Source organism: Nannospalax galili, unplaced genomic scaffold, assembly GCF_000622305.1.
Source record: "Nannospalax galili isolate Female #2095 unplaced genomic scaffold, S.galili_v1.0 scaffold485, whole genome shotgun sequence".
Classification (NCBI taxonomy): domain Eukaryota; kingdom Metazoa; phylum Chordata; class Mammalia; order Rodentia; family Spalacidae; genus Nannospalax; species Nannospalax galili.
This window is the reverse complement of record NW_008354534.1, coordinates 1-13,543: the sequence shown is the minus strand read 5'-3', so window position 1 is coordinate 13,543 and position 13,543 is coordinate 1. Positions and strand designations below refer to the sequence as shown.

The 13,543-nt window shown below is 41.9% G+C and overlaps 1 protein-coding gene across 1 annotated transcript; it reads left to right on the top strand.

The window, feature by feature from the left end:
- Positions 1-11,941: 11,941 nt before the first annotated feature.
- LOC115067470 (putative hydro-lyase KRH_21160) lies at positions 11,942-13,246 on the top strand. The gene is made up of 2 exons (XM_029555391.1): positions 11,942-12,634; positions 12,810-13,246. The coding sequence occupies exons 1-2, from the start codon at positions 12,598-12,600 to the stop codon at positions 13,244-13,246; spliced, it is 474 nt and encodes a 157-aa protein (XP_029411251.1). The 5' UTR covers positions 11,942-12,597.
- The last annotated feature ends 297 nt before the right edge of the window (positions 13,247-13,543 follow it).

Genomic DNA, 13,543 nt, shown 5'->3' with positions numbered 1-13,543 from the left:
TGAATGATTGACAAATAAAGCCACAGAACTACTACACAGCAAGAGGAAACTAAATTAGTCAACAGCGGAGGTAGAATGGACAGAAAAACAGAAACTCAGGACTCGTATTCTATAAGAATCATTTTTAAAAGGTGAGGAATGAGAAACAAACAAATCCCTCTACCCAAAGAACACCAAACACCAAAGTCTGAAATTTGACTTCAAAGTATACACTGTGACAGTGCTGTGTATACACATGGACTGTCTGCATTAAGTTCTAACACATTCTAATGTATATTGTGACAGTGACGTTTACAATATGGACTGAAGAGTTTTACCTAACTTTGCAACCAAAGAGTTACTGGCTATAATGTAAACAAGCTCACAGAGCCATGTGCTTCTCTTGTGACCTGGGCATCTGACCTTAAGATCTCAGGACCCCTAGGGGTGGAACACAGATCTGGTGCTGTAGGCTAACCCCCTGTGGCAGGGGAGGATATAGGCCCCAGTGGGAAGTCACTGCAATTGTTTCGTTAGATGGATGTGATGCACCTGCTAAAATACCGTCCAAGCCTTTGTGTTGACACCCATAATTTATTATAGCAGCCACTGTTTAGATGTTCTTGCTTCTTGCTGTTTGTGTTTTTATAGTAGATGGAATCCCAATGAAATAGGCCAACAGCCCATGGAAAACAGACAATGCAGAGATCCAAAAATTCTGTGCCTTGCCACAATGGGAAGAAGATCATCCTACACCTATCAGCCTCCAAGGCTCAGAGGTGGTGGAAAGAATGTAAGAGCCAGAGGAAGGGGTGGAGTGTTACCTGGAAGTGTCCTCCAACCACTATGCCAGTAAGCTATAGTCAAACCTCCTTCCCACGCTCATCAAGGGGGGAGTCAGTTACCCCTCCCACCCAATCAGTCGACCTTAGCTGCATGTCGGGGAGGGGCTAAGGATTTGTAAGTCAAGAACGCCATGGAGCTCCTCTCTCACCATTTTGTGCAGTTGTCAGGATGTCACAGGATCTATATTTGAGTGTGGACTTTCCAGCACAGCTGTAAATGGGGGGGGGCACCCACTCTTCTGTAAATAAACCCCCACCATATGCTCTGGTAGCAAGCCCAATAAACTAGTTAGGATTTTTTAAAAAAAGAGAATAAAAAATAGACTTCCCACAAATTTGTGACTTACAAATCACATTTATTATTGCTCACAGGAAATTTTATGCTTAATGTAGTCAATGAATTACATGAAGCAATAAATGTGTGTCATTTAAATTTTTAAAAAAGGAAATTTTAATTTAAAATCCTAACCTAAGATCGTAGTTGCAAGATCCTGGGAACACACTGTAAACTCCTTTCCTATTCATGACATCTCTCTAATTTGTTTTATCCTTCTTTATGACCTGTTTCCTTGCTATAATGCATCTGAATTTACACATCCTGAACACTAGCAAGGATTATATACTTAAGCCAGTTTTTAAAAAAATAGAATGGAATTACTAGTATCACCAATATCATAGTATATATGCACAGCCACACTATGGAAATCTATTTCTCCTTCATTTATTCACAGTCAGTGAACATTAAAATGCTTCTTATAATGTATACAAACCTTATTCTAGGTGCTCCAGGTTATACATAAACAGGTTTCCTAAATTTCCAGCCATTCATGGTGATGAAGGAACTTTAATATAAATAACTAATTTAAAACCTTCTGATATTTGAAATGTTAGAATGTGGTACAAGAAATTTGAGTGATATTTTAAAAATACAAAAATTCAGAAATTAAAGTTCTATGTATTTATAGAATGTCTGCTTCTAAAACTTATTATTTCAGGCAAAAATGTGTTCTTTAATTAGATAAAGAGTTTTAGACCTACTCTTAATGGAATCAAATAGAAAAAATGGTGCAATCTCTTCAAAATATAATTTTTGATAAACATTATAAAATCTGAATTTCTACAATTTTGTTAGTTTGAACAGAGAAGCAAAGACAGAAATAGAGGAGACACTCTCTGCCTGCATGATCATAAAACAGGAGTATCCAAGGCAGTTAAAACCTATCTGCATGTACGCTGACACTAAAGGCACCAGAGATCTCTGGATTACTGTAATATCCAACTGGATCCTCTAAAATTGATTAAGGTGTGAGTGTTGTCACAGTCATGTTTGTATAATTTAAAAAATCACTCTGATGTATATTTCTCCAAATAATCCTTGGTCAAATATCAACTCACCTTTATTATGGAAAAACTGTGCCCAGTGTAACTTTCCAGCCCATTCTCTTATGCAGCTACCACTATCTCAAAGTATTTACTAGTCATTTGGAACTTATCAACATGAAAAATAAATAATTAGTTCTAAGTCTACAAAATGTTTTTATCTGATCAATTTCCCATATAAAACTATGGTAGATAGAATATTGCCACATGTTAAGAATCAAAGTTACAAAACCAAATTCACCAGGAAATGAATTTCGCAAAGGAGCATTTTTACTTGTTATTACAGCTACTGCTATTGTCTTTTGTTGGAGATTCAGAAATGCTGTCCTCTTTTACTGTAGGCCCAGGAACATCAGGGCCAGGTTTGCTGGAAAGCCTTCAGAATAAAAATAATAATGGGTGAGTTATTTTAACAACTCTGGCGAAAGGTCAGTTATCTGTAAATTAAGTGACATTTCTGTATTTATATAACTAAAAGTTGAGCTGTGTTTTAAAGATTTTTTTTGGTTAGCTCTGTACCAAGCTTTAACATCTCAATCTACGAAACATTTATGAAGACTCAGTTATAGTTCTATAAAAAAAAAGCAACTGCCAAGGGCTGTGGAGATGGCTCAGTAAGTAAGAATGCCTTACTCATGAGGACAAGTTTGAATCTCTGGCACCCATACAAAAATCTGGGCATGACTTCATGCACCTGTAAACCCAGTGCTGAGGGTGGGGGCGGCAGACACAGAGGGATTGCTAACTGGAGCTTGCTGGCTTCCAGCCTAGCTTCAGGTTCAATAAGAGACTTTATCTCGAGTGAAGAAGTTAGAGTGAAAGAGCAAAACATGCCTATGTTCCCTGACCTCCATGCTTGGCCACAGGTGCATGCACCCACACTCAGGTGCACATACCCCACAGAGAGAGGAGGGGGAGGACCGGAGGGAGAGAGGGAGGAGAACGGGAGTAAGGGAGGGAAAGAGAGAAACAGTTATTGTCAGAGACTAAAATGATTTATCTGCACAAATTGCCTCTCTTGAAGGCTAAACTGATAATTCCCTAATGGATATATATTATTTGCTTCCTGAACAAAACCTAATCCATTACCTAAAATAGGACAAAAGACTGGCTGTGCCCTCTCCAATGTTTAGCTCTGATTAAAGATAAAGAAGTTTATGATCAGTCCACTGTCAACACCTGGGTAAAGACTAAGCAGTTTATTTCTGTAAACTGATTAAAGGAATAGCTGATACCACAAAGCCTATCTAATAGATTCTGATTACCTTAACGTCTTTGTGTGTATGTGCACACATGTACTGGTATGTACATGTGTGCATGGAGGACAGAGGATATGAGTCCTTCCTGTCAGCCCCAACCACCTTGTTTTATGCAGAAAGAGCTCTCACTGGAAGCAAATCAATTCCTTTAGGCTGGCTGGCTAGCAAGTCCTGGCCATTGCTGTGTCCCTACTTCCCCAGCGATGGGATGACTAGTTTGTCATACCTGGGTTTTTACTTGGGTGCTGGGATCAAACTCAGTACCTCATGCTTACAGAAAATGCACTTTTAGTAACTGAGCTACCTCTCCAGCCCCAAATTAATACCTTTAAAAAACGTATTTTTTATTTTATGTGTGTATTTTGCCTGCATGTAAGTGCACCACATGCATACAGTGCTTAAAGAGGTCAGAAGAGAGCGCCAGATCACCTGTAATTGGAGTTACAGATGGCTGTTAGCCAAACCCAGATCCCCTGGAAGAGCAGCCAGTGCTCTTAACTGGTTCCTCTACTTAGTTCCTGCATCCAGGTTCCTGCCCTGCTTCACTTCCTGTTTGATTTCCCTCTATGATGGACTCTCACTTGGAAATATAAGATGCAATAAACTCTTTCCTCTCCAAGATGTTTTTTGGTCAGAGTGTTTTATCATAGCAAAAGAAAGTTAACTAGAACAATACCCTTGGCTTCTCAGGAAAATTCTCCATCAGAACAAAATTACACAACATAATTTAGCTTTCTGAATTGGTATGATATTGATCTGCATCTAGGTGCTAAGGCTTACAGGTCCCAAATCACCTGGGAAGAGGGGCAAGAGATGCACTGGGGAGCCAGAGTTCATTACAGGATCATGGGTGAGAATGTCAGTGAATTGGCTTGAATGTTCTATGGGAATACATAAGTCTAGCCAGATTCTGAAGTAGGAGCTTAGGATATAATTTGCCTTGTGATGTTTGGCAGTCATTGTTTATACTTTAAAGGTTGTATCTTAAGCCATTTGGGATTGCTGTTGGGAGGCTCACTAGATTTATGAAGGAATTAGTAACAAATGACTTGTAGAAAATACTGTCATCTGGTTCATGTCATCATTTTCTGTTTCAGGAAGCCACTCCACCACAAAATGCAATATGCCAGTGGTACCCAGTACCCCTTGTATATAGGTTATTGCAAATACTGTTCTGAAATGCCTAACTTCAAAAATTACATTTTTAAAGTAAATAATTGTTTGAAATCTATTTTGTAAAGATATAACATACAATAGAATTTCCGGAGTACAGATTAAACTACTGTGCATGATTTAATAAAATAACTTTAATCTCCCTATGAATGTTTGAGTTGGATATCATTGAAATTCTTAGTGCTGACTCTACTCTTCAGTTGTCCTTAGCTTTTGCTTGAAATGCCTCATCATTAAACATATGTTTGATGATTATCAAGGTGTAAAGAAAACACAGAGCTGTGTTTACTAGCTTTTATTTAACTTACTGCTCTAACGTTTTTCCCCTTTTAATATGGTTATTGTTAAAACTTGACTCATTTGACAGGCTAATGTCATTAAATGTAAGGTCTTGTGTCAATATTTACTTTATTTAAATCAAATAAATGGGATTTTTAGTTACTTCCAGTTTTTCTCAAGAATATAAATGAGCCTATTCATAAGTAATATCCCCAGTTTTGTTCAGTTTCTACCCAGGTTAAATATAGTAGGATTGTTGATTCTTCCAAGTTAGTAATAGTCACTAAGGAATTTTAAGCACAGCAGTTAGGAATCTCATGACCATATCAAGATACTTTTAGGAGTTATTCAAAGTTTTCTAATGATGGGATTAGAAATTGAAAAGTGACTGAGCATGGTGGTTCACACTCACAATCTCAGCACTTGAGAGGCAGAAGTAGGAGGCACAGTGAGTTCAAGGCCAGCCTGGGCTGCAAAATTAGATTTTGTCTTAAAAAACCAAAATACGGACTAGAGAGATGGCTCGAGGGTTAAGAGCACTGACCGCTCTTACAGAGGACCCAGGTTCAATCCTCAGGACCCACATAGCAGCTAACAACTGTCTGTAACTCCAGTTACAGGGGATCCGACACCCTCTTCTGACCTCCTCAGGCATTGCATGATACAGGTGCACCTACCTATGTGCAGGAAATACACTCATGCACGTAAAATAAAAATAATAAAATATATGAAAAAACAAAACCAAAAACAAAAGCAAAACAACAACAAAGAACGCGTTTAAAGCTAAACACATCTGCATTGACATCATAGCTCTGCTTTTTATAATCTTTGTTACAAGGAGCAAATCACTATTTTCTCTGAGTTTCTATTTCATCATCCATACAATGAGAAGATTATTGTATACATTTTTGTTGGTAGTGTAAAAATTAAAGAGGAAATGTATATGAATTACCATTCAAGTGATGTGTTTATGAGAATGTTATACTGAAAAATCATTGCAAGCATTAAACTTTCAGGCGAACCAGTATATCTAATTTTAAATGAATTGGCTCACCTGTTCAGATTTTGTGTGAATGAGATATGATTGTAATGTTATGAACTCTGAGAAAGCATTATTTCTTTCATACTTGTATCTTTGGAAAGTGATATTGTATCTTTGGAAAGTAATATGGTAAGTTTGGTTGTGAATCAAGTGCTGATTCAGGTTTCCAGTTGTTTCTAATTCCATTTTGAGCTACAATTTCTTTGTAGTCAGATGCTTTCGACCAAAAATAGCATAGTTTTCTCTCTCACTGTAATTATCAGACTTACCCAACCTTGGTAACAAGTAACAGGTAATTAGTGGTTAGTGAAGGTTCCCCCCCCCGCTTTCCTTTTAAAGATTTTGTTTTTGTTATATATATATGTATTTTGCCTGCATGTAAGTATGGGCACCATTTGCTTTTCTGGTGCTCTTGGTGACCAGAAGAGGGCTTCAGATCCCCTGGAGCTGGAGTTACAGGCAGCAGTTAGCTGCCATGTGGGTGCTGGGAACAGAACCTAAGTCCTCTGCAAGAACAGCAAGTGTTCTTAACCACTGAATCATCTCTTCAGGCCCTCCCCCTCCACTCCCCCCCACCTTTTTTTTTTGTCTTTTTTGAGACAGGGTCTCCCTGTAGCCCCAGCTGTCCTGGAACTCACTTTGTAGACCAGGGTGGCCTCGAACTCACAGAGATCTGCCTGCATCTGCATCTCGAGTGCTGAGGTTAAAGGCATGCGCCACCACACCCTGCTCCCTTTTTTTCTTAAGCCAGGAAAAAGCATTTAGCTTCTTTGAAAGAAAGGTCTTCTTGATGGGATAGGACATAGATTGTATGGATCCACGAATAAACTGAAGGCATATGACTACTGTATGTTATTACTTCTGTTTTAATAATATTCTCAAAATGCAGAATAACACTTGTACATATACAGTGAATAGAAAGGCTTTTCTGAGGTACAGAAAAGACTTTATATCTTAAATTCTGCGACCTTAGATATCTTTCGAAACAAAGCCTACACTTAAAATCCTCTCCAGTCTACCTCTCAAAGACTGTTCTGATTGAGCTTCTAATTGATTTCACATTATAAGTTGGCATACAGATAAAAAAATAAAGGACTGATTTATTGTTTGTCATTTCTTCCTACAAGTAATATAGAGTCTATTACCTTTCTAACTGAAATCACTAAAATGATAGTTAAACCAAATTTTTGTTGTTACCAGGGATGGGAAATAGTATATTGCCTGTGTGAACTCAGAATAAAAATAGAACACAGGGAGCTGGAGAGATGACTCAGTGGTTAAGAGCACTGGCAGCTCTTGCAGAGAACCCAGGTTCAGTTTCCAGGACCCACATGGCGGCTAACAGCTGTCTGTAACTCCCGTTCTAGGAGATCTGACGCCCTCTTCTGACCACCACAGGCATTGCATTGCACGGGTGCACTTACATACATGTAGGCAAAAATCAAAAAGAAATTTACAATTAGAGCACAAAATCCACTAAAAACATTAAATGCTAGAAAGATAAGATTATTCATGTATTTATATTTTATTTGAGGTTCACTATAGACAGAAGACTGTTCACTTGTCACTAATGTGTGTGTTTCTTGGGCAAGAGTGTTTAGTTATGCCTAATGAATGTGCTCAGTACAAGTTCCAAAGTCCAGTAAAATGTAAATTTGAAATGATACAGTGATACTCATTCAATGGATTAAGAAATGACACATTTAGGAAAACTGAAGCATATTTTAGACCAGATCTCACATACGATTTATTATCCTGTTATGCCAGTCATCCAGATAAAGACTAGAAGGCCTGTGAAAAAGACAGGGGTATTGAGAATAAATAAAGGTCAAAGGGACCAGGGATGAGGAGAGAGCAAATAGCAGAGTTTTTTTGGTTATGTCCCTGCTGTACATCGTGCTGTTCTCTTCTTCCTTGCTTCTTCACCTCTTGCTCTGGCCAAAATATTCTTAGGTAACCAGATTTTGTTTAGGAGATTCACACTTCTTTTTTGTCCTGAGTGTCGGCGATTGAACCCAGGGTCTCATGCATGCTGGTCAGGTGCTCTTCCACCAGCCTGGTTTTGCTTTTGTTGTTGTTGTTTGAGACAAGGTCTTATGTAGCCTAGGCTGGCCTCTAATTTGCTTGAGAACAACCTTGAGCTCCTGGTTGTTCTGCCTCCACCTCCTAAGTGCTGGGATCATAAAGCATGTACACCGTGTCCAGCCTGGAGGATGTCTAAGCTCATTCAGGTAGCTGTTAGCCTGTGTCTTTGGTACCTGACTCTGCTAGCTTCTCTAGGATTCTTAAGACATAGTATCTGGCTTCCTTCCCCAGAGCAAGTGATTCAAGAGAGAAAGGCAAAAGCAGCATGCCATGTTCTGTTTGCCACACAAACTAACAGGTACAGTGTGGTAGGATATTGATGTGAATCTCAAGCAGCAGCAGCAGTGATCCAGACTAGAGACCCCCTAGTTTATTTCCTGACTGCAAGAAACTTCTGAATGGTTGAGAGACAAATGTCAGAATTACACCCTTTGTCTTCTAAACAAGCTGTAGGAAGTCCAAAACAAAATAGAAGCTAAGAAGTACATTTCTTAGATGACGAATTATCAAGACTGGGCTTTCTGAGATAGCTGTCAGGCCTACAATTTAAATTTAGTACTGCTATCAAGATTTCTTAAAATGGCCCATGGTCTTAAAACATAAATCCTTTTGTCTGTAACTACTGAAAATCACTAGGATAGCTTCTCTTTTCTCTTGGGCTGTCCTTGCGTATTCTCTGCTTTTCACGCTGGACTGCAAGTTTCCTGAGGCCTACTAAATACTGGGTCTTTTCTCATATGGTTCCTTTCATATGTTAGATGTTCAATAAATATTTGTTGATAAAAGGGGTTAAATCTAAATCCGAAGGTAGATTGTCCAGTTGCTAATTTCTAGCCACTTATGACAGTATGATGGTGTCCTTCTGGATTGGAGCAAAATCATTAAGTAGCAGTGAAGATTCTGTTAACATGAAAGGTCATTTTACTGTAGAAAAGATCTCCTTTCTCACAAAATTTTATACTTAATTGAAAATAATTGAACCCACTCTTAAATGAAGAAAATTGAACCTATTTTAAGGCTTTAAGGTAGCTTTCACAAGCATATAAAAAACTTTTAGCTAGACTAAGGAAGACTGAACATTAGAAATAAAATACAAGAGATTTCATCAGTTAAATGTATGAAGCACAGGAGAATTCAGCCCTTTAAGATGGATCATCAAGAAACAGATCTTAACAGGTTAATAAAGAAGGAGATTGAATCAAGAAGTCTTCCATCAAAGAAAACCGCACGACTTGACATCACTGCTGAATTCTGTCCACCATTTAAAGAACTAATGATTCTTCTCAGACTCTTCCTCCAAAAGGATGTGAACTAGTGAGCCCCACTTCCAAATCCAGATGGCTAACAAACGTAAAAAGACCATTCAGAGTCAGGCATGGTGGTCATGCCTTTAACTCCAGCACTTGGGAAGCAGAGGCAGGAGGATCTTTGTGAGTTTGAGGCTAGCCTGGTCTACATTGTGAGTTCCAGACCAGTTGGGGCTACAAGGAAACTCTTAAAGAGACAACAACGAAAAGACCATTCAGAGAAATGCAAGCTCTGGTACCACTTAAGTTTTTTATAACCTTCACATTGAAAAACAAAGGTTTGTCAATTCTTTTAACAAAGTATAGGAAAACAGGAAGTATTAATTTTGGGGCTTGTACCTTAATATGACCACTTGGGAGAGGCAATTGAGCAATAATAGTAATGTGGAACACGTACAATAATATTTTGGTCAACTCTTGTAGATAGAGAACACCAAAAAATACGGACAAGGACCCTTGTTCATAGACGCACGTTCTTTACAGTGAAACTTACAGCCTATAAATGATTAAGTAGTGTTATACAGCTATGTGATGGGACATTATGCAACAAAATTAATGAGGGGTTTATAGACATCTACATAGAGTTGAAGCAATGTTGAATTTTTTAAAACGTGCTCTATTTTGTCTCTGTAGAAAGTACAGATAGTGACAACAGCACTACCAGCTTCCTGTGTGCACTTGTAGAATGGTGGTGGAAGAAAAGTGACACTTTGAAGGGCTTAGAAGGGCACAGGAGAAAGAGGGAGGGGAGATCTACTTTAGTGGAAATGGATGTTTTACTTTTTAAGAGATACACACAGGTCTATTCTGGGCTGTACTTGGCCTTCTATCCACCGTTCTCTCTGGCCCTCACCTCCCACAGGGCTGCCTTGGCCAACCAGCCCTGTGCATTTTGCTCTTGGCTGGCAGTGGATAAAAGGGACATGACCATTTTAATTCACAGATTAAAGGGACATTACTTTCTCAGCCCTTGAAATTCCCCGCCTGTGGAGATCTGCACACAGCCAATTTAGGCTGGACTCCCATTCAACATGTGAAGCACAGAGGTTTCTGAGCAGAGCTCCATCAGACTCAGTATAAACAGGCTCTGAAATAGAATTCCACCTGGGGAGGAGGGGAGGGGAGGGGAAGGGGAGGGAAGGGAACTGAATGGAACAGAAGGGAAGGAGAACAAAAGAAAGGAAAGTATTACTGCATGAAAACTCTCAAAATAATGAGTGTCTAAAAATAAGTTATTTTATTTTCAATGGCTTAACTTTCTTAACATCACATTGCATGTAGATTTTATGAAACTTTAAGGACACTCCGCTGCCCTTCAGTGAAATCCAGATGGTAGACACTGATCTGCTTAAGGTCAGTGTTTAGGTTTGGTTAGAAACACAGGACCAGGGGGCTGGAGAGATGGCTCAGCAGTTAAGAACACTGGTTATTCTTGCAGAAGACCCAGTTTTGAATCCCAGCACCACATGGCAGCTAACAAATGTTGTAACTCCAGTCCCAGGGGATCCAACAGCCTCTTCTGACCTCCGCAGGCATTGCACGACATGGGTGCACTTACCTACATGCAGGGAATACACACATACACATAAAAACAAAAAAAGCCAGGCGTGGTGGCACACTGCCTTTATTCCCAGCACTCAGAAGGCAGAGGCAGGTGGATCGTTGTAAGTTCAAGGCCAGCCTGGTCTACATAGTGAGTTCAGGTCAGCTGGGACTTCAGGGAGACCCTGTCTCAAAAAGACAAAAAAATTTAAAAAAATTAAAAAAAAAAAAAACAGTCCCAAGAGGGAAGTTTATAGCTTAGTGCCTACATTAAAAAATCAGAAAGAGCACGTGTACCCGATTTGACAGTACAACTCAAGATTCTGAAAAGGCAAGAAAAAATCAACCCCAAACCGAGTAGACAAGAAGAAATAAGAAAAATCAGAGCAGAAATTAATGAAATAGAGACAAAGGAAACAATATTAAAAAAAATCAGTGAATCTAAGAGCTGGTTTTTTGAAAGGTCCACGTACAACTCCTGCATACCTACATTAATCTCTGTTTAGATTTTTAGCCCATCTTTTAATTGGGTTATTTGTTTTCTTCATTGTTTGAGTTCTTTATATATTCTGGATGTTGAACTTCTGCCAGATGTGTCAGGTGAAGATTTTTTCCCATTCTATGGGTTTTCTCTTCACTTTCTTGATTGTTTCTTTTGCTGTAGAGAAGGTTTTCAGTTTAATGAGATTACACTTGTTGCTTGTTGACTTTAATTTCCGAGCAACTGGTGTCTGATTCAGAAAGTCCTTCCTACACCTGTGTCTTGTAGGTTACTGCCAGTGTTTTCTTCTAATACTTCAGAGTTTCCAGTTTCACATTGAGGTGTTTGATCCGTTTGGAGGATTGTTTCTTTTGCTGTAGAGAAGGTTTTCAGTTTAATGAGATTACACTTGTTGCTTGTTGATCTTAATTCCTGAGCAACTGGTGTCTGATTCAGAAAGTCCTTCCTACACCTGTGTCTTGTAGGTTACTGCCAGTGTTTTCTTCTAATACTTCAGAGTTTCCAGTTTCACATTGAGGTGTTTGATCCGTTTGGAGCCACATCAGGTGGCTGACAATTAGATGTAACTCCATTTCCAGGGGATCTGACACTGACCTCTGGGGGCACCTACACTCATGTGCATACCCCTTCCCCCAACACATATAATTTTAACGACCGTCTTTTTAAACAGTAGGTAATTTGGGGCCAGAAAGATGGCTCAGTCAGCAGTTAAGAGCACACTGCTCTTGCAGATCTGTCCTGTAGCTGGCTACTCCTAGGATCCTGAAGTCAGTTTACCTTTCCTCAAAGTAGGTGCAGCCCAAGGGGTGCTGATGCCACAGTGTCTTGCAGAGGATCAGGGTCAAAGACTGGGTGGCGCTGTGGGCGCTGGGATCAAGGAGAGACTTGCTTCTGGAAGCTCCTATGGTCTTGTCTCTTCTGGAAGCCAAGGGTACTCTGGTCCCATTTCCACAGCAGGAGGCGTTGGGGTCCCGCCCCCTGTGTTCTCCTCCACCCACAGGCTTTCCCAGGTGCCCCATCCCCCACGTGCTCTCGCCCCCACGATCCTCCTGCCTTCCAGGCTACCAGAACCCAGGGAGCCTGCACCCTGGAGAACTGGTAGTGTTCCTACCGCCTGCTGTGCGTGGTTCCCGCAGGATCTCCTTTGAGTGTAGTGCTCAGCTGGGCATCCTACCCCAGGACTGAGCTCGAATGCCTCATCCCTATGGGGTTCCAGCTACTGCTGAACGGTGGATCCGGAGGTCAGTGGAGGACATGGGCCCAGACAAGCTCCCTTTGCACAGGTTGCTTGCAGGGGTTGGGGCGGGGGGTTGTGTTGTGGGCAACCAGAAGTGCAGCCGGGCTTCCCGAAGCAACAGCTCCTTTGTTCCTGTCTCTTCTGGAAATCCTGTGCATCTTGTCCCCTTTCCACAACAGCAAAAGCATCCCCTATGGCCCTGCCCACTTCGTTCTCCTCTGGTGGTCCTTGCCTTCCCTTCCAGGCTCCTGGAGCCCAGGACGTGAAGCCTGCTAGGGACACAGCTGGGAGCGCACCGCGGACGCCCCCAGGCGGGAGGGGCCGCCAACAGCCGAGAGCCCCCAGCTGGGAGCGCAGCTGCCAGAGCGATGCCTGCCGCCCTGAAGAGCAGCTCTCCGCAGCGCCCGCCCAGAAGGGAGCTCAGCGCTGCCGCCCGGCTTGGAGTGGAGAGTGCGCGGCTGCCCAGCCGGTAGCCCAGCGCTGCCCACCCCCAGCCGGAAGCATAGCATCCCCCCCCCCATCCCGACCCAGGCGGGAGCGCAGAGCGACTGCCTCCATCCGGGACTTCGGTCCGGCCGTCCCCATCCGGGACCTCGGCCGCGGCGCCCTCAGCTAGGAGCGCAGCGTGGCCGCCCCTAGGCGGGAGCCCAAGACCAGGCGCCCCCAGCCGAGAGCTCCCAGGTGAGCGCAGCACGCCTCCCCGAAGAGCAGCTCTCCGCAGCGCCCGCCCAGCAGGGAGCCCAGCGCGGCCGCCCAGCCGGGAGGCCAACGCTGCCCCTTCCACAGCAGAGAGCGCTGTGTGGCCGCCTCCCCCCCCCGCCCCGAGCCGGGAGCGCTGCCCACCGTCCAACGTGTAGTACAACTCTCAGCCGCGCCGGCCCTGCAGGGAGCCCAGCGCTGCCCACCAGCGCGA